The sequence below is a fragment of the Spermophilus citellus genome, assembly GCF_964194105.1.
Source record: "Spermophilus citellus genome assembly, chromosome: 2".
In the NCBI taxonomy this organism is placed as follows: Eukaryota; Metazoa; Chordata; class Mammalia; order Rodentia; family Sciuridae; genus Spermophilus; species Spermophilus citellus.
In genome coordinates, this window is record NC_138183.1 from 79770903 (window position 1) to 79796096 (window position 25194).

Genomic DNA, 25194 nt, shown 5'->3' on the forward strand with positions numbered 1-25194 from the left:
GGTTATTCAGAAGGTGCAAAGCCTGATTAGAGAATTTGAATTTTCAGCCCCATTCCTGACTAGCAAGGAGAAAGGGGCTGAAGATTAAAGAAGAATAATCTCCACTAGAAGCCCTAACCAAAAGGTGTGGAGAGCTTCTGGGCTGGTGAACCCATAGAATGACTGAGTGGTGTGACTGGAGAGGGCATGGAAGTCCGCACCCTCCCCCAGTTCCTTCCCTCTGCACCCCTTCTATTTGGCTGTTTCCAAGTGTGTGCTTTATAATAAACCAGTAAGTAAACTGTTTCTTGAGTTCTGTGAGCCAGTCTAGCAAATTCTTGAACAGGACCAAGGGGTCATGGGAACTGACTGGTTAGAAGTACAGGTGGCCACCTGGGGCTTGAGAATGGTATCTGATGTGGGGCAGTCAACTGTGGGTTGTGCCAACTCCAGGCAGTGTTGGAACTGAATGATACTGTTGGTGGCTGGAAAATTAGAGAATCGATTGGTGTGAGGAAAAAACCCATACATTTGCTGTCAGAAGCTTTGTGAGTAAAAATAGTGCAAGTAAACATGAAACTATGAATATACATGAACTTATTTTTTCCTCACCATAAAATAATAGCTATATTCACTCTTGTGACTGCAAAAATTAAAACACGTCTTATTAGGGATTAATGAAATATGGAATTAGGTAATTGGTTTCCTGTTATCTGACTTTTATATAAATTCATTTACTTTTCTATTTAAAACCAGAAACCTAAACCCAGCAGGGACAATAAACAAGTACCTTTTCTCAGGATTTTGCTCTTCTGCATTTCCACTGCCTTCCTGTCCCTCCATCTTCTAAGATGGAGAAAAACACAAGACCTCTCACTGCTGTGTTCTTTTAATCCTATTGCTGCTTTTTCTTTCATTGTTGCTTTAGTTATGTTTTTATTTCCTAAAAGTATTCTGCAGATTTGCCTCTTGACATTTTCATTGATTCATTTTAATTGTTTTGGCAGAAAAGAGCAAGTTAGCGTCCTGTATCAAAACATCAACCTTGTGGAGCCAAGACTAATTCAGCCATATGAACATGTGATCAAGAACTTCATCCATGAGATCAAACTTCAAAGCACAGAAATGGAAAACCTGGCCATTGCTGTGAAGAGGTATGGAAGTTCATTCTAAGTGGCAGTAAGTCTCCTCTAATTCATTCTCTGGCGTGGGTAGCAATGAACTGAATTGATATAGGCCATAAACAAGCCAGCACAGGGTAAGTTGAGCCAGACAGTGATTTATTGGGTCAACCATCAATGTATCAGTAGGTCATTGTGATCCTATTATATCAACTGTTCAGGACCAATGATTCCATATGGAGCAATTCAGAGATTTATCTTATCTTATCCAGCCCCTTGAAGCACAAAGAGAATTTCATCCAGATAGGTAGGCAGGACTCCATTTGAAGCCTGGCCTTATTACAGATGTAAGACCTCATGGGAAAGTTACCTAATCTCCCCAAGTCTCAGTTCCTGCATTTCAAAATGAGAATGAAAAATATTCACAGCCTCAGGGTGTTGCGCCTCAATAGATGATGTCATGGTTGGAGCCCCTCACAATATGCCTACCACATGTAGGTGCTCAGCAATGATGGTTTCCCTCTCTCTAACCCTCCTCAGTCAGCCCTCTCCCTGAACTGAAAGCCAAAGCACTGTTTAAACTCATCCTGTCATATGGAGAGTTCATGTAAGCCATGGCTTTCTTACATAAGGTATTCTCTTGTTTAAACAGCAGTTCAGTGCAAAATAAGAATTTATGTATCACAATCCAAACATCTGCTCTTTGCTCCCCAGAAGGACCACGCTCTTCAGCATATGTTGGGAAAGAGGGGACATCTTGTTTGGCACAGTTCCTGGGTGTCCTATTCTATAGCACCCTGCTGCTCTCTGCCCAGAACTTGTAAACACAGCCCCTTTGATAGCATGCTGCCCTGCCTGCCTGGGTGCAGGTGAAGCTACAGGCCCTCAACATAATGCTGAAACTATCTGAATGAGCCTTTGGAGTAACTGGAGGGGATTATAATATAGGAGGAGAAATTGTTTTAAAATTATAATACTAAATAGAACTGTTCTTATAGTCCTAGAGTCAAGCAAAAGTTGAACTATTCACAGGGGGTTTCTTATGAACATTTTCAAAATGTACCTAGCCCTGATCTTTGCCTTTAGGTTTGACTTCTAGGGGGCTTTCAAGAGGGCGATCCTCAGACTCCAGATTCTGTAGTGCATCCTGGAGTTTGGACCAGAGCCACAGTTGGTCTCCTTTGAGGCATGACAAGCAGATGCATTGATTCTTGAGAGTGTCTACTGTCTATTAAACACTCACAATCATATTCACATATGTGCATGTACAGACCCACACAAAGATGTGTGTCACATATTTTCACAAGCGTGCACCCTTTAAAGATTCATCATGTAAACTGAAAAGGGAAGAGAAAAGGATGCCTTTCTTTGTGTTCTCACTGCCAGCCAGGCTTCTCTATCAAGGTGGAGTGAGTCTGTCATGTTGTGCTGAGCTGTTTGTGTTGGTGTTACTCTCCTCCTGACTTCTGTGTTCTCTCAGAGGGGCAATATCTGGAGTTAGGCTCTTTCTGCAGTCTCCTAAAGGCTCCTCTTTTGCTATGAGAGGCCTCACTGATGTGCTTGAGTGGCTGCTTGTGAACCATCCTTTGCAAGCACCTCCACTCTCTCCTCTGCTTTTAGCTGAATGTGTGGTGGCGGGGGGTGGGGGTGGAGATGTCGTAGTAATTTTGCTTTGCACTTGTACTTGAAGGATGAGCTCCCAGTGACCAGGTGACAGTGGACAGTCCTAGCACACTAGACATTTTACTGGGAATTAGAAATTGCTAGGCAAAAAGAGTCATCATGTAATACCCTGATTTATACACCACGTGTGCACGTGTACACACTCACATACACCCTCACACACACACACACAAATACACACAGAATGGAGAAAGGCAGAGAAAACATTTCCTGAGAAGTTCTAGATGTTTGGAATTTGATATCTAGAAGGAATAGCTGGAAAAAAATGATCATAACAAAGGGAAAAAAGGCATGTGACATTGCTATTTACAATATAGATTTGGTTTTTAATTTGTGATGGAGATGCCTAAGTTCTAGACTTGGAGTAGCAAATATTTATAAATAGAACTAATTAGCTTTCCAAACTTGGTCAACTCAACCCTGGGCAAGCTGTATGATTAGGAGGAAGTAAACAAGAGCAGAAAATGATAATGTTTCTCAGAATTTACTTTGGATTCCCGATACTTGTCTGTAGTTGTACATAGAAGTTAAACTAATAAACAAAGTGTGCTGTGAGAGAGTGAATAATTCAATAATATGGTAGTATGTCATAGCATTCCCATCAAACTAGAAAGAAGATGGATGATCTTATATAAGTCCTGTCCTCTACTCTTTATTAACAGCATGCCATTGGTTCAAGGGAATTGACTCTCTAAGCCTCATGGTTGTTGCTGTCCGGTCACTTGTAATCTAGTTGGGAAGACAAGGCATTATGCAAGTGAAAAGCTAGATAGTTAGACAGGCAGCTGAGAGGACAAAAGAAAGTGTAAGTTTTTAAAATCTTAAACTTCAGCCATCAATCAAGTGACAGGTATGTCCATACTAGACAATTTCTAGTAAGTAAAATAATCCTGGAATGCCTCTCACTGAAATTTTTTCCATTTATAACTTTTTGGCAAATCAGTATCTTTTGTCTCCATAGAGAGATGATTTATTAATTGCATTAATAAAAGAAACAAAAATTTTCTACATGGCAACCTTATCTACATTCTAGAAGTTTGGCAAGGAGCTGATGAGTAACAAGTGCTGAAACCTCTTCTATTCCCTTTTTACTTTAGCATATAACATTGTGAGTTTCATATAATGAAAATTTAAAATCATAACCATTTTTTTGCTATGGAGTTTTTGTTGTTGTTGTTGTTGTTTGTTTGTTTTGTGAGGAGGGGGGTTCAGGTTATAACTCAGTCATAAAAACAAAAAGAATTTTAAGAATTTGTTGAAAGTCTCAGTGATTTGGTGCTTTTGCCACAGTCTAACTTACTATCATGTAATCAAGTTTATCTTATTTATTTAATATCTAGTCATTTTATACCTGAATGGTCACATTACCAATCTTATTTTATTACCTGGAAGGAATGGGGAATATAATTTAAAATGGGGCATTTCTCTTCACCTATAAAATAACACTGTACAGAATGGATGAGCTCAAAGGTTCTCTTCATTGTCTATTCCAAGTATACAATGAACCATTCATTGTGCTGCCTTTTGAATTTCAGAGCCCAGGACAAGGCAGCCATGCAGTTGAGTGAGTTGGAAGAGGAAATGGACCAGAGAATTCAGGCTGCAGAACACAAGACCCGGAAAGACGTGAGTTTCTGAGACTGGACATTTATTCAGCAGATCTTTATGGAGCACTTCTGTGGGTGTTGCTCCTGGACATTCCTCTCAGTGACAGGGTGTAAGCACAGAAGGTCCAGGCTCCCAGCAAGGGGATTTTTACTGGTGGTGGCACCTGTGGCATCATTTCTTTATCCTGCAGTGAGAGCACACATGGCTAGCAAGTTGCTACAGGCATGTGGTCTCTGCAGCCACAGTACACCAGTTCAGGAACTCACAGGACCTCACTGTGCTTTGGCACTGGAAGGAAACCTATTGGCCAGCCTGTCCCAACAGCCACTTCACACTCTTCTAGTCACAGTCCCTCTGGAATGTTATGTCCTAGCTCACTAAAGATTTTCCCTAACATTCCTCCAGTCACCATGGCTCTCTGCAGCTCCCCGGGGTCTTGGTTCAATGGCATCACTGCTTAGGGCTCTGCTTTTGCTCCAGCCATTTTCTTAGCCTTGGTGATTGTTGTCCCATTCCTTCCACTTTGCCAAAATGCAAAGCTCAGATAAAGTCGCAACTTCTTGATGCCCTGCCCTAGTTCTCCAACCACATTCATGTTTTCCTGACCTTGATGACAATTCTACGTAGAGGGTATATTGCATTGTTTCAGGTTCTTATTTTTTTTAATATTGTTAACAGCTTTATTGACATACACTTGGCATGCAATAAACTGCATAGAATATTTAAAGTGTAGAATATGTAAAGTTTGCATTGTCACACAAAACATCTGTCATCTGTGATATTTCTATTTACCATAAAAATTTCTTTATGTCCCTTACTTAACAACCTTCTTTCCCTCCTTCTTTGTCCCTCCTTGCCAGGAAACCACCCTTTTGGTTTTTTGTCACCAAAGATTAGTTTGAAGTTTTGAGAACTGCATATAAGTGGAATCTTGCAGTATGAACTATTTCTTGTCTGACTTCTACTCAGTGCAATTATTTTATAACCCTGATATATTATATTGCCATTTATCTATATTCTTTTTATATGTGGTGGTATCCCATTTTGTGATCATATCCACAGTTTGTCTATCCATTCATCTATTGAAGGACACTTATTTCCAGGTTTTGGCTATTGCAAATTAAGGTGCTATGAATATTCATATATAAGAACTTATGTAAGCGTATACTTTTATTTCTCTTGAGTAATTTCCTAGAGTGGAATAGTTTGATCATCTGTGTAGGTATATGTTTATTTGTTTAAGACACTGTAAACTGATTTCCCCAGTAATTGTACAGCAGTGTATGAGAACGGTGTCCTTTAGCATTGGAATAGGTGTATAGAGAAATTTTGTTATGCTTTTGTTTCCATTTCTCCAATGACTAATGGTGTTGAGGATCTTTTCATGTGCTTAATTGCCATGTATGTAACTTCTTTGGTGAACTATAAAAATCTTTTGCTGGTTTTAAAAAATATGTCATTTTCTTGTTACTGAGTGTTCATAGTTCTTTACATATTATGAATATAACCCCTCATCAGACACCTGACCTAGAAACATTTTCACATAGTGTCCTTTCTTTTCAGTCTTCTAACAGTACATTTTGAAGAGGAAAAAATTTTAATATTGATGAAGTCTAATTATAAACTTCTTCTTTCATCAATTATGCTTTTGGCATTTTATTTAAAAAAATCTTTGATTAGCCCAAGTTACAAAGGTTTTCCCTTATGCTTTCTTTGATAAGTTTTATTGTTTTAGGTTTTACACTTAGGATCCATTTTGATTCACATTTTGTTTTTTTATGATGAAATTTTAATTTTTAATAAAGTATACCCTATAGGCAAATGAGGATTTAGAACATTTTGTATTCTTTAATGAAGAATTACAAAGTGAATCCCTATGCACCAGAGAAATAGAACATTGCAAGTACCTTTAAAATCTGGCTACTATTCCCATCCCTCATTCTATAAAGATTTCTCTGAATAGTTTATTAGTGATGTCTTTATTTTTTATTATGGTTATGTAAATATAAACAGTACATTTTGCAACTTTATAAAAACAGAATTATTCTGCCTGAGTTTTTCATGGGCTTGCTGTACATTGACAGTATGTTGCTTACATTTTGTTTTTACATTTTGTTTAGGTTATATACTTAGGATCCATGGTTTAAGATATGGTTGTTCTTTCTTTTTTTTAAATATTAATGTGGTGAATGACACTGATCATTTTTTGAATGTTAAGACAAACTTGTATCCTATGATAAACCTTGGTTGGTTGTGATGTATTATTATTTTAATGTATTGTTAAATTCAGTTTGCTAAATTGTATTTATCATCTCTGCATATGTATTCATACGTGACATCAGTTGTGGTTCTATTCTAGTGTCTGTCTAATTTGGGTTCAGGCTGATGTCCGTCTCATAGAATGAGTCTTCCTCCCATGTCAGTTTGTGAAGAGCTGACTGGAACCACCACCATTTCTTACCTACATCATGTAATAAGTTGTCCCAGCATCTGCCTGTTGTAGATGGGGAATGACATAAAGTAGGTAGAAATGATTTTCTTTATTTAGCTCTGAGTAAAGTATCTTTAAGCTATAGATGCGATAGGTTTGGTGTTATAGCCATGGATCCAGTGAAGATACTTGCATCCAAGTTGGTTTCTATGTCAGAGATGCTGCCTGCATTAACACCTGCTTGTAAGGCTTTGGTGTCTCCATCCACCTGTGAAATGAGCCGTGCTTATTGTACAGGTGAATAAAGATAACTCCTTAAAAAAATTAGATGCTGTTAGGGAAAATGTTGTTCTTCAGTTCAGTCTTTCACATAGATTATTTAATTTCCATGGATTATTCAACTTATGCAGATCATTTAATTTTCATTGGAGTATTTATTTAGATCATTTAATTTATGGGGATTATATAATTTATATGGATCATTTAATTTATTTGAATTACTTAATTATCACAGTCATGCAATAAGGAAATGGAGACATAAAGTAAGTAGTTTGCCCAACCTTAACTACCAGTAAGTGAGTAGTAAGACCCTTGAACTCGGCAGGGTATCCACATGTGGGATCATGCATCTCTGCAGAGAGGTATGACCACACCCCCATGAAACTGGCTTCCTGTCACTTCTTGGCCCTGTGTCACAATGTTAACAGTCTTAAAGGTATCACTTCAAGGTGGTGTGTGCATGTGGATCTTGAGATTCTTCCATATCTGTAGGTTTTAATTCCAGACCCTCTGCACATCTCAAGCCATCTGGTTTCTTCCTGCGATCCCCGTCACCCTCCCTGTGCAGGACAATTAAATTCAGCTTAGTTTGACACAAAGTGCTTCTCACTTACGAGCTTTTGAAGGCTTCTTATTATATAAAGCTAAGCCTATTTAAATAAACAAATTCTTTTTTTTTCTTTTAGGAGAAACGCAAAGCAGAGGAAGCCCTCAGTGATCTCAGACGTCAGTATGAAACAGAAGTAGGAGACCTTCAGGTTACCATAAAAAAACTCAAGAAGGTAGGTATATGGCAACTTGACTTCCAGGATCAGCCTCAGTATCTCAGTGTTTCCATAATTAAGAATTCTAATTATAAATTGTTTTTTGTGTGAAGAAGCTGTAAATATGCTACCTTACAAATGAGTTCCAGAGAGGGCAAATAACTTGATCAAAATTACACAGCTAATGACTGATGGAGTCATCTTACTGCAAGTTGTGCCTTCTCACTTATACCAGACTTCCTGCCTACCTGGTATGGTTATTATATGAAAAAACAAGATGATTCATGTGACAGTATGTTAAAGGCAATAATAAAATCATAGAAATGCTTACAAATTTATTATTGCTATTAACTTATGTCATTGATTCTGAGAAACTCATTTCCCCCCATAACTTTTCTTCTGCAAAGTCAGAATGCATGTAAAACTTAGTGTTCTTCTCAGTCACAAGCAACCATCTGGCAGTCATGATGTAGTTGTGTAAAAACCTTCCATTGATATCATCTGTCAAGATGAAGAAAATCCAGAGCTGAAGTGCTTACACTTTATCAGATGTGAGATATATTTTGATCAATGTATAGACATTCCAGAAATGCACACCCACAAATCCCCTCCATTTCATGAGATGGAAACTCTTTATAGAAAGGATACTTTTGCTCCCCAGGTTGTAGATGTTCCTGAACCAGATTAGTCTAGTAATACTAATGAGTCAAGCAGTAAGCACAGCTCATGTATGCATTTACACAATTGTGCGTGTGAGAGTGTGTGTGAGAGTGTGTTTGTGTGTGTGTCTATCTTCATATCTTGCTTACATGTTATTGGTTTCAGTAATTTAATAAATATTTCTTGAATTCACCATGATGAAAACATAAGTGAATCTGACTCTAACTCTGCTCTACAAAAATCTTAGACTTTAGTAGGGATGGGAAGACATTTATAAAACAATTACCATGCAGCATAGGAAGTGTTACATGCAGAGAATGGAAGTGTCCAGACTCAGATGCAGCATAATTGAACAAAGCAAAGACTGGATTGCTTTATAGTTGAGTGGTTTCCAAAATAAGGCTTTCTCACTATTTCTAAGAAAATTAATTTAACAACAAAACCTCTTTTTCAGGCGTTTAAGATAAATATTTTAACTCTTTATGGATTCTATGTCATTTAATGATGTATAAAGTCATATATAATGTTGAAAATTGAAGAATTCCCATATCTCTATTCAGGGATATTCCTAAACTTAATTCAGTGACAGTAAATTTGTGAAGTTACAGCTTTTATATGTCCTTTCAGCTTGAAGAACAATCAAAACACATAAGTCAAAAAGAAGACGTAGCAGCATTAAAAAAACAAATTTATGATTTATCAATGGTAAGAATCACCTTTTCACTTTCAAAATTACATTTCCTGCTAGACAACATAGACATAATCACACGATTATTTCAGTGCTTTAGGAATGGGAACTTAATGAGAAATTGATACCATAGTTAGAGAAAGTTTTTAAAATACTTTTGAGCAAAGGTGTTATATATGCAGATTTTTCCCTTCAGCAATGTGCCATTTATTATAAATGGTTTTATTTATTTTTATTTAATAAAGACATGGAAGTTAAACTTTACCCAGCATAATAACCCATTTCTTTGTCATCGACTCTACTTCATAGCTCTGGTGTTGTAAGACAAGATGCCCTGAACTTCCTCCAACTGTTCTTTCTCCCTTTTCTATCTTTTCACCACCGGATCTTTACTTTTACTGCTGCAAAAATTGATAACATTTATATCTGTTGTGTTACCATTACTAATCTTGGATTTTTTGGTAAGCATTTCTTGGATTTTTATGATTGAGTTCCTGGTTTCATATAAAAAGAAATCCTGTTGTCTTCATAATATCATTGATACATTAAGACTTCTTATTTATTTTCTTAGTGTATAGAATTTGGTTCATTTTTTTTCTCTTAATAATATTAATTTTGGAGTCCATGAAATTTTAGATTTTATGGGACTGACCTTTTGTAGAACTTGCAATCTAGCCATGTGCCATCCTAGAATTTATTTTCATAGGATTCTTCCTTGAATTTTGTATTTCTTTGTATTTTGCATATTACAAATTCCTTCCTTATGGGTTGTCATTCTCATTTTCTATAGTCCATTCTTAAGAGAAGCTTCTCCAGAAAGGATATGTGAGAGATACATTTTCTCATTTTTAGAATATTTGAGCATGTATAATTTCCCCTCACCATTTGTTGAGAGTTTGTCTAGATAAATAGGATTTTTTGGGTCTCTTCTAGTATTTATTGTTTTGTTTTTCCCCCACACCTGGGAATCCTTGGTCTTAGTTCTCATTTTGATGTGAAGGATTAGCTTGATCATCTTAGGTGGTGGGGAGTTCTATGCAGCTATGTAAACAGATCTGTTAACTTCAAAGTGTCTCTCTTAAGACAGTGTTACCTAGGAGCTCAATGTGTGAAGCTGGCTGTCATGCTGTGAGACCCCAGTTCCAAAAATAAGTGGGTTAGGGATATTTAGGGAGCATCTTTAGCATTCCTAAAAGCAGTCATTCAATTATTTTAAATAAATCATCTGTCTTGTTGCCCTGGAAATCTGTCTGTTGCTATTCTATACTATGGTAAGGGAGGGAAAATACTTGAGTGTGGGTGCCTTAATATACAATATTAATCACTATTTCCAGCTTCACTTCTCATTCCCATTTTCTGGGGTTTGACCTAGTCATTTATTTGCCTCCTTTTGTGTTCTACAGAAGAACCTTCAACATGTTTCTTTTATATAGCTGTGTCCATTTTTTGGTTACTATAACAAAATGCCAAAGACAGACTGACTTTATAAAAACATTCATTTAGCTCACAGTTCTAGAGTTCCAAGGTCATTGCATTGGCATCAGCTCTCCTTTTTGGTGAGGACCTCATGGCAGACGGCAAGAGCAAGTGTGACTGGGAGCGATCATATCACCAAACAGGAAGCTGGAGAACAGCAGCTGAGTCCCAGAATCCTTTCTGAGGGCAGCACCCCCAGTTGACTTAAGGGGCTCTCATGAGGCTCCATCTCTTAAAGGTTCCATACCCTCTACACCACCAAACTGGGGACAAAGCTTCCATTTGTGTAACCTTGGGGTACCCAAATTACATTGAGGCCTTAGCAAACACTTTTCCCTAACTGTCTTCCTTTCACAGCACGTTTTCATCCAATTCCTTTTTCCATAAGTATGTTTAAGTCACTTGACTGCTGATGGCCCCTCTTCCATTCCCTTAGGTGTCACTGGTTCATTTCTTCTGGTATTTCATGTTATTGGGATTTCAGAAGGGAAAAAGAGAAGCTTATGTACTCATTCACTGTCTTGAACCGGAAGCCTCCCATGATTTTTTTAAGTGAAGAGTGTAGAAATTCCCTAACCAATACTTGTTAGAGTATACAACTTAAGGTTAGGTGATAGGATTTATTGTTAAAAATAGCCAGTATGCCTGGTAATTGGTGCAATAAATTTCACAGAATGTTTATCAGTAGTTTTATAGCTCTTACTAAGTAAAGCAGGTGTTCAAATGTTTGGTCTCAGTTAATTTGCCAGTAGCGTGTTAACGTACATCATGATAAACTCTTGACTATTGTAGTTTTCTAACAAGTGTCAAGTATTAAAAGGAAGAAGGATTTTGAGGGTTTAGATTTTTGACACTTTAATAATTTATAATAATGTCAAATTACCTTGAATAGACAGTTAATTCTTTGAAGAGCAAGATTTGAAGAACTGGGAAAGGATAAGAGTAACATGTGTAAGGGTTATATTATACTTGGCTTCATTTCTCCCAGGAGCAAGAAACTCTGAATCTAATGCCCCACCCCATTCTTTTGTCTAGGAAAATCAGAAAGTTAAGAAAGATCTTTTAGAAGCACAGATAAACATAGCCTTTCTTCAGAGTGAACTAGATGCTTTGAAAAGTGATTATGCTGACCAGAGTCTAAATTCTGAGAGATATGAAACTTTGCATTTTATTTTTCAGTTTGGATGGAATATTTTTTGAGATGATTATCACGGGGGTTGAAGCTTGGTTATGTGATCTATGCAATAATAAAGGGTTTTTCATTAACTTTGCTGATGTGTTCTATAATATCTAAGGATTGTACTTTGAGTGACAGATTTCCTAAGTTTTGTGTATTGGTGTGTTTAATTAAAAGAAATCAGATTAATTGCTTGAATTAGTGCCTGCTTAGGACAGTGCAGGGCTTAATAAAGTTTGTATCAACCAGGAGCTAGAAGAATATACCTAAAGTATCAAGAGTCTATGCTTGTTAAAATGCTTTCCCAGTAGGAATCCTGGCCTACAACATAAGAACCACAAGAGTAGTCCTCTTAATTTTGTTTTTCTATGCTTTTGTTTTGCAAGCTGATATTAATAACATAAAACCTAATACACAGAGACATGTTTATACATAAGAGGTATAAACATTTGGGGAAAATGTTTTTTGTTTGCAAACTTTAATCAGAATTAAGTTCTTGTAATAGAAAACAACAAAGCATTTATTAAGTATGTTATATATACATCCTTAGATCTAGAGGAGTTATAAGTTTGGATATATAAAATAAAAGATAAAGATAAGGTCTCTGCTTTTCAAGAACTTCAAATTTAGTTGGGAAAATAAAAAAGTTTACAGAGGTAAACAATGTAAGAGCTAAACAGTGTCAGAAACAATACTACTTTCAGTGTCATGTTTGGGGTTAACTGCCATGTGATTACAGAAGAAATTTTCTTTTTATTCAATCTTCCTTAAAGAGGATACAGGAGGCTAGGGCAGGTGGAAGAGCAGGTTTGTGTCCTCAAGGGCAAAGAGACAGCAGTGATAACAACTAAAACTGGTAGCAGTGCTGTCTGCCAGGCGCTGTCTTTTGTACTTATAGTACCACTCAGTCCACTAGGGACCTTCCTTATCTCCATTTTATGGACGGGAAAAGAGAGTCTTGGAGACGTCCCAGGTAAGGCATTGAGCAAACCAGAACATAAGAGAGGAATAAGACTGGTTAGGGGAAAAGCAGACAGACAAAAAGAGATAACTTTGGATGGAAAAATGAAAGTTTAAAAACAAACATGAAAAAGGCTATAGTGTAAGGACCCAGAATTTTTGTCTAAGGGACTTAAATTCTTATAGACAACCGGGAAACTTTTAGCTTTATCAACCAGGGAGTAACTAGATTGCTTATTTTGGAGAGAGCTTGATGGCCTAAAGAGGTTTGGGAAGCTGCTGATGGGTTTGTCTGCTTAACAATGGTACAGTCTGAAGAGGAAGTCAGGGCTTCTGTAATTAAAGCAACAGGGATTGCAGTGTGTTTCTCTCATTAGCCCAGAAAGCCAGGTTCTGTAGATTCCCCTGTGACTTAGGGTGAGTAGGAGAGTCAGAGCAGGTACTCATGATGAGGTGGGAAAGGAGGAAATAAGAGGAGCTGGAATTAGATAAGGCTTGGAGAGGGCAGAGAAGGTTCTGAGAAGGATTAAAGATTAAAGTACCATTACTTTCCAGAAAGGGAACTTTTTACCATGACTGCCCAGGAGAGGGAACTCCAGGGCAGAGTTCAATCCCAATGAGAAACAGAGGTAGGCCAGCTGGTGGGTGCTGAGCAATGGGTGAGGAGGGGAAGTTCCACATTTATGATGTCAGATATGGGGCAGAGCTTTGCACAAGGAAGCACAGGTTGTGGATAGAGGCTGGGAAGGAGAGGAGGCTGCTGACACTATAGGGCACAGAGCAGGAGGACTGGGAGAGAGAAGATGGTGGTCAAGGACACATGACTTTTGAAAGGTCCAAAAGGACCTGGGAGGTTAGGTATAGATCAGGCAGGACTTGACACCTAATTCTTATTTCAACACAAAATATAATTTTACAGGGATCTGGAAATAATCCGAGAATACACAGAAGATCGAAATAGTCTTGAGAGGCAAATTGAAATTCTCCAGTAAGTTCTCATATAAAATGCTCATTGCACTTGCATTTTAGTTATTTTTTTGTTAATAACACACATGCTGTGTATTATACGATTTGCCATATTCCAAAGTCCAGATGGGCTTGAAGGTCAGTGTATGTTTCTTCTCACTGTGCTGCATTCATCATGTCCACTCAATTTCTGAAGCGTTTAATCCTAAATAATTTATTCAAGTGCAGGGAACAGAGCATAGTTATTAATAGTCTTGCAAGTTAGGTGGTACGTTTAGCATGTCTTTATTATGCCTCTGTAATGAGCAACGACCCTGACCTCAGCTTTCTTTGCAGCTCTGCACACAGAGCTTGTCAGCCTTTCACATTGGTGAGTGGTGAGTGACACAAGAAAAAGCCTATGTCACTATTCTTTCTCAATTTATTATGCTTATTTAGAGGCATATTTTTCTTAGGATTTTTTTATTCCTCTTCCCAAGAAATGCTCTACCCATTCTGTCAACTTCATTACTGCGCTGCAGTAATTTCATTTCCTGATGTCTTTCCCACAAAACAGTGACCTTCTCTTCCCCTTTCATCCTTTTCCACCTCTGCAGCATTCTGTTTTCAGTTTACCAAATGAAGTAATGTCAAGATTGACAAGGTGTTTCCTTCACCATTTTTGAATATTTATTAAGTCTCTCCTGCAAAATTGTGGAGTCCATAAATTTGTCCACCATCCATCCATTCATTCATTCATTCAGTAGATTTTTCAGTCAGCACTTTTTATGGGTCAGATATGCCAAGAGCTGTGGATAGAGTAGCAAGTAAGAGGAAAAAAAAATATCTCTTCTTATAGGACTAGTCTAGAGAAGAAATGTGGAAACTGGTTGATAGAAATAAATACAAAATACCCGGTGAGAGAATGGATAATAAAGGAAAGTTGCTTATTCCCTAAGGGAGCTCTGGCCTGCCCAAGAAGGTCAAAGATGTCTTCTTGGAGGAAGTGATAATTGAACTGAGCAAAAATGAAGTGGCCATAAGCAGGGAAAATTAGCCACTTTGTGAGGCAATAGTTCTGTTCCTCATTTTGTAGCTGGGGAAGGTTCTGATGCAAAGGGCCTTTCATCGGGTCATATGGAAGTACTTCAGTTAGGATTTGAATCCAAATCTGTCTGAGATCAGGATCCAAGTGTTTACTTGGTACACAAGTCCCACTACTCCATGGGTAGGTTGAAGGAGTAGCAAGAGGATAATGTACCCATGCCTGGCTATGCTTGGCCACTGGGATGTGTGAACTGGCTGTCTGGGTTCAGGCATTTGGGAAACAGAGACCTGCATGAAATAAACAGGAAAGGTACCTGAAGGAAGAGCGGATTCCACCTCTTAGCTAATTCATTTCTAAAATACCTCAGGATATTTAACAGAGATAACTAATCAGTTGTTGTATTTCAGATATTGAATTGTGATCTCAGATTCTGAGGTTTGAAGGGGAATGGGAGAAAGCTGCAAAGGGTGACAAGTAGTTCTACATTCTGAACATCACTGACTAAAGAAAGTGCTAATACAGATCCCCACTAACACTTTGCCTATCTAGAACAGCTAACCGGAAGCTGCATGACAGTAATGATGGCCTCAGGAGTGCCCTTGAAAACAGTTACAGCAAATTCAACAGATGCTTGGTATGCCATAACATTTTGTAATTCATCTTGCTAGTGATTGAATAATTTGGAAGTGGTGAAATCATGCAATATCTTAGTGGAGAATTTCACATGGATCTTATAATGAGAAAGCTCAAGAAGCTCTTTCCAAAAAATACAGAGAGCAGTTTTCTAAATTAAAAATATGCTACCCATCTACAGAAATAAATGCCTTGGTGTTAACCAATTCTTAAGTTTCTAAGAAACTAGAGAAAGACATATATGATCTTAAGAAAAAGTAGGGAGGCTCATGGTGTTAAAAATATTGTTTTGCCAATTAAGAGGAGCAGAATCACTCGGGGGTGAGTTTAGACATGTTGAGTATTCTTTATGGTAGGTAGATCATCGGATTGACAGTTATTTGTATGTGTGTATAAAATGCTGGCATGGAATATTAAAAATGTATGTATCTAAGTGCATAAATAACCTATCACCAGGAAAATGATTCCAAATGCTACAGGGTAAGCCAATCCCCATTTGGAATTTTGAGGACCTTCCCAAGATTGCATTTGTCTTGAAGCCTCTTATTACACTTTTGAGGGTCAGCTTAAGCATAAGATTCCAATGCCAGTCACTAAGTCAAGTTTGGTTCCAGAAGAGATATGTCCAAGGAAGTTGATGTTACAGTGTCCTGGAAAATCTGGGTAACCTGGGTAGTCTCTGTGGAATTTGTAGTAGAGTATGATCTTAAGATCTGATGACTGTGGTCATCAGCTGCAATTTTTCAATTGATTTTCATGTTCACATTTGCTCATGTAAGATACCAAACTTTCAGTTACATTAGAAGTTAAATTGGGTGTGTATGTATAAAATGTTTACATGGAATATTAAATATTTATGTATTGCAGCGCATAAATAATGTATCACCAGGGAATACGATATCTAGAAGCAGTCCCAAATTTAATGGTCATTCTCTTCAACCTCTGGGCTATGACAGGTATGTTAACACTTGTTTATTGTTTTGAGTTCTAGATCAAAGTTAAAATGAGGACAAATTTCCTTGAGGTGAATTAAAATAATGGAATATATTTTGGGCACTAATTTATATTTTCTATGATATTACTTTAAGCTTCTAAAATGTGAATCATGTCAAAACTATAAGAAAGAATATTTCAGAGAGTGAAAAATTACTTCCTTAAGATGCTATGACTTGTTTTTATCCATGCCAGCCACTACCTCATCCCTAATCATGTCTTGTTTCTTGAAAGTGGACTCTGAGAATTGTTTTGGAGTTACTGATATTGTGGTATATGATATTGAGGCTATTGTCATGATCTGTCAATGTTTAATAGATCAGCATAATATATGAACTATTTTACAGAAAGAGGAAACATTCAACACAGATAGAAACCTGGCCAGAACAGGTTTATGAACTACTGTATTAAAGGAGTCACAGAGAAATTCCAAACATTAGAATTTAGCCCTATTTTTAACCAAATAAAGTGAAATATTGGGCCTGCTATTTCTTGAGACTTAGTAATAACAAAGATTGCATGTGAATATGTGTACCCGTATGTACAGTGATGGTCATTAAAAAGTTAATTTTATGCTATGTCAAAGTCTGGAAGTAGAGGTGAATGCATGAACTAGAATTTCCAGCTCACAGTGTCTTTTCAACTTTGTAACTCATGTACAGCCCCTTTCATTTTGGTTCTTTGGGTATAGAGAATAATGTGCATGATATCCTGGTCACATTGCCCTTCAGGAAGGTCTGATACCAAAGCTTATTGGTGATCACTTCGAAGAAGATACCATCTAAAGATCTTGGTGTAAAGTCTTTTTATTGTTCACTGATTTCTTAAGTAAAAATTTTAATGGTTTATTGATTTATAAGCTGCTGACTACTCCGTTACTGAGAAATATAGATTTTTAAAACTATATAATTGTGATGCATTTTTTTTGGACTAATATTTCAGATCAGTTCTAAGCAAGTAGTAGGAAAGGGTACATAATGAAGAATTATGTTAGAAATTTCACCATGATTTCTCTTGGAAAGAGTAGACACCATGAATAAGGTTCACAAGTACTGGACTGAGAACTCCTCCACACTGTATTCTGAGGGATAATATCATCATATCACCAGAGCCTCAGAGTAACAGAGTGTTAGACTTTCATTGCTGTGAACAAAATACCTAACAAGAACAATTTAGAGGAGAAAACATTTATTTTGGCTCATGTGTTCAGAGATTTAGTCCATGGTCAGCTGAGTCTATTCTGGGCCAAACTGAGGCATCATAGCTGAAGGGCGTGGTAGAGGAGCACTGCTTTGTTCATGAGAGATTGGAAGCAGAGAGAGGAAGGGGAAGGGGCTGTGGGGAAGGTGCACCCTTTGGGGAAGGCAGCAATGTAGCTCTCAAGTGCTCATCGTGTGGAAATAGAACTGGAGGCCATCATTATCTGTACTGTTGTTCCTTTCTAGGGGGTAACTAATTTGATATGTGAAGTTTTATTAATATTGTATTTTCTTTTTGATACTAATGTAAAAACTTAATAAAAGCTTGTTATATGTTACATGTTATAGTTTGTGTAGCTTTATTTAATTTTAAATTGCAAGTTTGTTTTGGTCTTGTGTTTTTTGTAAGAACTATAAACAAAAAAATAAAACTCATTTCATGATTTTTTACATAGCTAATTGTAATGAAAATCTCAGGGCAGGTAAGAGTGGTTTACTTTTTTTGAGTTTGTGAAAATCCGTTTGGCATCTTTGTTTTTAATTTAGAGACTAGATATTTATGAGATAATCTCTCAATTCAGAATTTTGCTTATTTTTTGCCCCTTATCAAAAATAGAAATATGTTAAGAAAAAAAGAGTATTAATGAAGAATGGAACTGAAGTAGTCATTACTACATTAGAATAAAAAAAAGGTTTTTGTTCCTCACAGATTGACCTAAATGCAATTTCAGAAGAAGAATTTTATAAATTATGAAGCAGTGCAAAAATATATATACACATACACACATATTCACACCTGGCTAACTACATAAATTAATATCTTATATGAAATTCCTGTATTAGAATAAAGATGTTATACTTGCACAAGTATTGAGAGAGAATAGTGGCTAAATCACCTTTTTAGTTAATTTTAAAAATTTTACTAATGGCTCAAAAATGTTTTTGTCTCCTTAGGTTTATGTGCTTCTACTTATTTACATTAAGATCACCCTTTCTCTTCTAAGTATATCTTATCTCTTCTTATTTCTTCCATTTGAAGACCATCTACCCTTCCCAATCTCCTTTGCCATAAGTCATGTAGGCAGAGTGCTAGAATGGTGCATGGGTATGTGGTGGGAGTGCTAAATAAATCCTAGCCATTGTTTTATTTCAAAATGAGCTTTGATTCTTATGAAAAAGGAATAGCAAACTAGGAAAGTATGCAATTTCTTTGAATTATCTTGCTTGATGTTAGTTTTTCCCCCACCCGTAAAATATTAGATTTTCACAAATGGAAGGATCCACTGAAGTAAGAAATTCTAGGTTTGTCTGATGAAGCATCTTCTAAAAGGGCCTTTCCAGAAAATGTGTCAACATGGAGTGACAGAAAACTCATCTCATGTCAGAGCATTCTGGTAGCACACATTTCTCATTGCCTGTCATTTTCACCATGTTGATCCGAAATCTGACTCCCAGAAAGCTTATCAGTTAATCCTTATTTTGTCTTATGCAATTTTAGAATACTTAGAAGAGTTCTCCTTTATTTGTCCTCTCTTGAAGTATTTGAAGAGAAAACCCATCAAGACTTGAGTACAGTGAACTAGTCCATGTATCTGAGGCAACTATCCAAGCCTGGTTTATAGCATCCCCTTTAAATAGAGATGTTGCCCCAAAACAGAGACACTATTCAGAATATGGTCTTGATCACATTGAAGTAAAAAAGGCTCATGTTCTGTGTCCATTTTTATTAATGTGGCTTGAGATTGCATGTGGATCTCTTTTATATCAGGAAACAAAGAAGGTGATTTTGCTTATTTTGGGGGGTACTGGGTATTGAACTCAGGGATGCTTGACCACTGAGTCACATCCCCAACCCTAGATTTTGTGTTTTATTTAGAGACAGGGTCTCACCGAGTTGCTTAGTGCTTCACTTTTGCCAAGGCTGGCTTTGATCTCACAATCCTCCTGTCTCAGCCTCTCCAGCCACTGGGATTACAGGCATGTGCCACCACAACAGACCCTCTGTTGCTTTGAACATTTCATTTCTCTGATGCTTCATCATGGCTCTTGGAAATTGAAGATGCTGGTATTCTTGACCCCATCCCTGACAGTCTGTCACCTGTGCATTTTTGAGAGTTGCAAGCTCCCAGGTAAAACAGTCTCTTCTTTCATTACCAGGTCATCCCGCTCTTCGTATGTGGATGAGGACTGTGACTCATTGGCCCTCTGTGATCCTATGCAGAGGATGAATTATGAAGTTGACAGCCTGCCTGAGAGCTGCTTTGACAGCGGCTTGTCTACCCTGAGAGATCCCAATGAGTACGACTCTGAAGTGGAATACAAGCACCAGCGGGGATTTCGGAATTCACAGAGGGTGCAGGAGAACTGTGCCGGTGACGCTTCAGACACGGATGTAAGCCGAGAAACCACTGCCCTCCGAGGCCTGCCTTGGATTGGATTGTTTCACCATCTTCGACTTGTATCTGTCATAAGAATCTGTTATAAATGTCATAAACTTGAAGCTTAGTCAGTAGTGTTTTGGTTTTCCATCAAATTAGGAAGAAGTTCTCATAGATTTGCCATTCAATGCTTCTCTATTCCATAACATCATTGGCTGTAGATTGAACTATATAGTTTTCTTCTCTTTAATTCATGATGTATATGTGTAATGAAGGCTTTATTTTTAACCGCTTTTTACAAAACAGGTTCCTGATATAAGGGATGAAGAAACATATGGTTCAGAAGGTGTGGCTTCTGTTTTAGACTGGAAGTCCCAAGGGTCTATTAGTGGAGGCAGCATAGTCAGTTCTTCAAGAAAACCCATCTCTGCTCTTTCACCCCAGGTAGGTAGCTTCCAAGACACTTCCCTTCATGAACACTAATAATTTTCTGTGCCATGGTACTTATTTAAGAAGAAAACTGGCACTACCCTTATCACCCACTGTGGCTTCTTTCCTCTAGACAGATGTGGCAGGTGATAACTCCAAGTCTGCTAGTTCACAGAAGGCTTACAAGATTGTGCTTGCTGGGGACGCTGCAGTGGGGAAATCCAGTTTCCTCATGAGACTTTGCAAGAATGAATTTCGAGGAAACACAAGTGCCACATTGGGTATGGCCCCTGATTCATTTGGTAATGGGAAGATGAACTTCTTAGCTTGGTTTTCTTTTTTTTAGGGATTATATACATAGATACACAGACACAACTCTCTCTCTCTCTGTATACTTTCAAAAAAAAAAATATATATATATATATATATATAGTGTGTGTGTGTGTCCTTGTCTACAGAATGGTTCTGTGTTTTGGGTAAAATCTCACATTATTGAGGAAAACTGATAAATGACAGCAGTATCTGTTTAGCCTGTCAGATCAAACAATCCAAGTGTAGAGCTGGAGATGTTGGATTCGTTTATTTAGCGTACGTATCCTAAGTCCCACCTAGAGGCAGGCTCTATTGTAGGTGCTAAGGACACAAAATGAAGAAAGCTGACTTAATCCCAGCCTGTAGAGAATTTATATCCCAATGGAGAGGAATAGACTAAAGGGGGGAAAAAACTTAAAAGCATGAAATTTGGAAAAAAGTGCAGGATTATACAAGGTGGCCAGGAAAAGTCTTTCTGATAAGATGTTGGCGATATTGCTGCAGTGACAGTATTGGTGACCAGTTTGTCACTATGGTCAGAATCAAAGCCAGAAGTATGCTTCCATCTTCTGTCTCTACATTAGCAACAAAAAAGTTTTATCTAGATGTCCCAAATTTACATAATAATCAGTAAAAGGAGTCGAGGATATATAAATTATCATATTTTTCTTCTTTATTTAAAGAGTTTTTTGTTTGATAACCAGAAATGTTAGAACATATTGATTGCCCTTTTCACAATGGGTGACTTTGTACATTTATAGGGTGTATTCTCTGCTACACCTTTGAAATAACAAACCTGAAAGTTCACTAGTTCATAAACAGACTACACAGTATTTGGTTTGGTTGCTAGAGACCATGACATGTACACAGGTGTAAATTTATGTGTGTAATCACAGTGTACCATATGAACATGCATATATGTATGCATGCAAACATACACACAAAACTACATATACATGTACAATATTATGTGTGTTCTTATGTATACAGTATACATAATATACATGTATACATGCATAGGCCTACACATACACACCTATACATATCAGATATATACATAACACATGTACATATATGTATACATATACAACATGCACATTCTTACGTGTATGTACACTCACATGCACATACACACACACACACAAATACGACAGTCATTTAATCATCTGTGAAAACAGAAGATAGATGTTCCGTTTTCCATAGATTAAGCCCTTCCCCACATCAGCCAGTCTGCAGACAGGGTATCTGTATGCATATGTGTGATCTGACTTACAATTAGTATTTGAAGTTCACTCTCTTGAAGGCCGTGTTCATTCCTTTCTACCTCACTGAGCTTTGGTTTATTGGCTCTTCTCTCATCTTAAAAGAGGGCTCGAATGTAGCAAGCTAATGGAATGATTTACTCTCTTCTCCACTCATATTTCTTTTCAGGAGTTGATTTTCAAATGAAAACTCTCATTGTAGATGGAGAGCAAACAGTTCTGCAGCTCTGGGATACAGCTGGGCAGGAGAGGCAAGTGCTTTTCATAACGCTTCAGACTCCACTTAGTTTTGCAAAAACGAGCCTTATAGGATGCTTGGTGTTTTTTATATTCATAATTACATAATATTAGTAGACCTTTTAATTATATTTATATTACATTAGTATTAATTATAAGTTATATTATAATCTCAGTAATGCTCACCTTCTTCCAGGTCCCCTCCTTGACATGAGTGTCAGTTGTGTGAGAAGAGGGCATTTAAGCTTCTTTTGAGCTGATGTTCATGTGCAACTAGAAGAGTGCACTTTCCTAACAGGGGAATCTAAGTGAGGCACCACTCCTGAATGCAGCATCAGAGTGAGGAGCTACTTAGCTGTGCAAAAATAAATGGTGGAGAAGAGAACTTGTCTGCCTACCCTCCCACTGAGTTCAAGTTCAATGATACAAATTTGCTTTCATTGCCAATACAAATCTTGCATTCATTGCATTCAAAAGTATAAAGAATATAGGTTTTAAACTTATCTAACCCTTTGAAATTACATAATTGTTTAACAAATAAGAATGGAATGTGTGCATCTGTCCAGGCACTTGATTCATTCAGTGTTCTGAGATTAATTGATCAGGTGGACACAAAGGCATATCCTCATGTAGCTCAGAATCTCTATCAGAATGGAATTTTAACATTTTAAAGATGTCCGTGGTTGATATAACCCTAGATAAAATAATTCTCTGTTTAACCTCCTCTATGTCCTACCTGTGAAGTTGACATTTTTAAAAATTGCACTTCTCTGTTAATGTGGTTCTGCTTTGGGGTTAGAGATTCTTGGGATTGTTTAGTGGAAAAAAATAATTGGCTTTTCTAAATCAGTCACCCATACCTGTATCCTGTTAACTTTCACTGGTTCCTTTGAAGCTGTAGAGATGGCCACTTCACAGCAATACATTGCTGTTAGAGTCTCAAATGGGGCTGATTTTAGAAGATGAGAAAACAAAAAATGAGTGTAAGGGAAATGAAGAATGAAGCAGCACCCAGCTGATGGAGTCACAAGGCGCTTTTCTGTTTCCCAGATTCAGGAGCATTGCCAAGTCTTACTTCAGGAAAGCAGACGGAGTTTTGCTGCTATATGATGTCACGTGTGAGAAAAGCTTTCTTAATGTACGAGAATGGGTAGATATGATTGAGGTAAGGAATCAAAATGAAGAAACAGAAAATTACGTGGAGGAGTTATAGACTTAGAAAATGCTATTGCTCTTTGTGGGGGTGAACTTGACTAGAAGCCTTTGATCCAAGCTGTCAGGAAGAATGGTGTACTGAGGCAGAGTTTCCAGTGGCCCTTGGCAGCATTGGTCTCTTCCCAGGAATTGCATAAGTTCCCCCAAGGCCACAGACACTACTGAAGGTAACTTCTGGGAATGAAACTTCCGGGTTCTCTTATAGATAATATTGGAACCCTGTGTAACCAAGTGAGAATGCAGGTCACCTGAGGAGAAGCAGCTTTCCAAACAAGATGGGGGTGTGGTTGGATGTATACTGTGGTTAAACATGTGTAGGGGCTTCCACGTGGATTAAGACATAGGTGAAACACCACCCGGATGTGAGCCTGAGTTGAGGTCTGAAGGCTACAGCAGCTATGTTCTCACCTTATTTTGGTTGTAATGTGGGGGTCTTTCGACACCACAGGTACCTCTAATATACCAGTTGGTATTTTAACTTGTGGGATAATATCTGTGGTGAAGTAGGTTTGTGTCTTTCATCTAAGGAGCTTTCATATCATTTGGTTTCATGCTAAATGATTTTTAAAAGTAGGAAATGATTTTGGCCACATTTAATGTGCTGTTAACAGTTATTAATCAACGAAAGTGTGGTTCAAGCTATGGTTCAGAACACTCTTGAAAAATAAACTAGCAGCTAATCTAACTTTTCAAGTTAGTACGTTATCTATAATTTTAAACAGACCTTAAACGCCAGTAGTGGATAAGCAGGACTGATTGCAGTCTGGTGTTAAGTTAACCTCTGGAGTTACATTCTCTAACTAGAAAAGTAATAAGAGAAATGACTGACTGTGGTTGGCAACAAGATGTCAACAATGATGAATAAATATGTACCTACTATCATTTTGCATGCAGTGAAATGTGTTCACATTTATATTTTGACTTCACAAGGTTTTCTATATGTTATGCTAACCTCTCTAACATCTGAGAAAGGAAGTTAGAAATGTACTATTGTCTCTTATAACGAGAAACCTGAGGCATAGAAAGTATATGGCCCTTGCTTACATTTATTTAGCAGTTAGAGGCTCAGCACCAGAGTGAGCAGCAGATGAATAGAAGTCTTTAATGAGTAGAAAGGAATTCAAAAGTACAGGAGAGGCATCTGCTCAAGAAGAACAAACAGAGTTCCCTGGGCTGGAGAAGTAAGATCTGAGCAAAACGTTTTATTGTTGAAATTTGGGGCTTAGTCATCATTTTAAATGTTTGCGTTATGCTCAAGAAAAGAAGGCACAAAAGGCAAGGTTGTTCTCAATGAAAAAGCTCTTACATAAAGTGGCACAGCTATTGCTTGCTGAGCGCCTGCACATGGTAAGTACCCTTTCAGCCATCAGTATCACCTTTTCATAGGGTCTCAAAAGGAAGAAAATGTCACGCAAGATGAATTCTTAAATTTATTACAGGAGGAAAAAATAGATACCATATGGAATTTGAATTCTGCCTTAGAGAATGGGCACAATGAAGCTTCTCCACAGCTTCATCTAATTGAGGCAATTCTATGGGCCATTTATATGATCACAATAAATTGGGTGGAAATGAGTGGTGCCATCACTAAACAGGCCAGAGGACAGAGAAGCACTAGACTGTCGGTGTGAACCGACCCTCTGAATTGATAGTTGTTATACTTCGATTGAAAGCTGCTAGGTTACAAAATCTTATTAACAGAATCATTGATAAAATG

The 25194-nt window shown here is 37.5% G+C and overlaps 1 protein-coding gene across 1 annotated transcript in view; it reads left to right on the plus strand.

Annotated features, from left to right (window-relative positions):
* Window positions 1-25194, plus strand: part of LOC308642277 (ras and EF-hand domain-containing protein-like) — a 72536-nt gene that overhangs the window by 32768 nt on the left and 14574 nt on the right. Inside the window, exons 2-14 of the mRNA XM_081281125.1 lie at window positions 987-1133; window positions 4319-4409; window positions 7788-7883; window positions 9153-9230; window positions 11725-11840; window positions 13746-13814; window positions 15369-15453; window positions 16320-16408; window positions 19802-20036; window positions 20329-20466; window positions 20585-20732; window positions 22195-22276; window positions 23313-23427. Coding sequence (XP_081137251.1) covers window positions 987-1133; window positions 4319-4409; window positions 7788-7883; window positions 9153-9230; window positions 11725-11840; window positions 13746-13814; window positions 15369-15453; window positions 16320-16408; window positions 19802-20036; window positions 20329-20466; window positions 20585-20732; window positions 22195-22276; window positions 23313-23427 — 1489 coding nt within the window. The remainder of the gene's footprint in view (window positions 1-986; window positions 1134-4318; window positions 4410-7787; window positions 7884-9152; window positions 9231-11724; window positions 11841-13745; window positions 13815-15368; window positions 15454-16319; window positions 16409-19801; window positions 20037-20328; window positions 20467-20584; window positions 20733-22194; window positions 22277-23312; window positions 23428-25194) is intronic.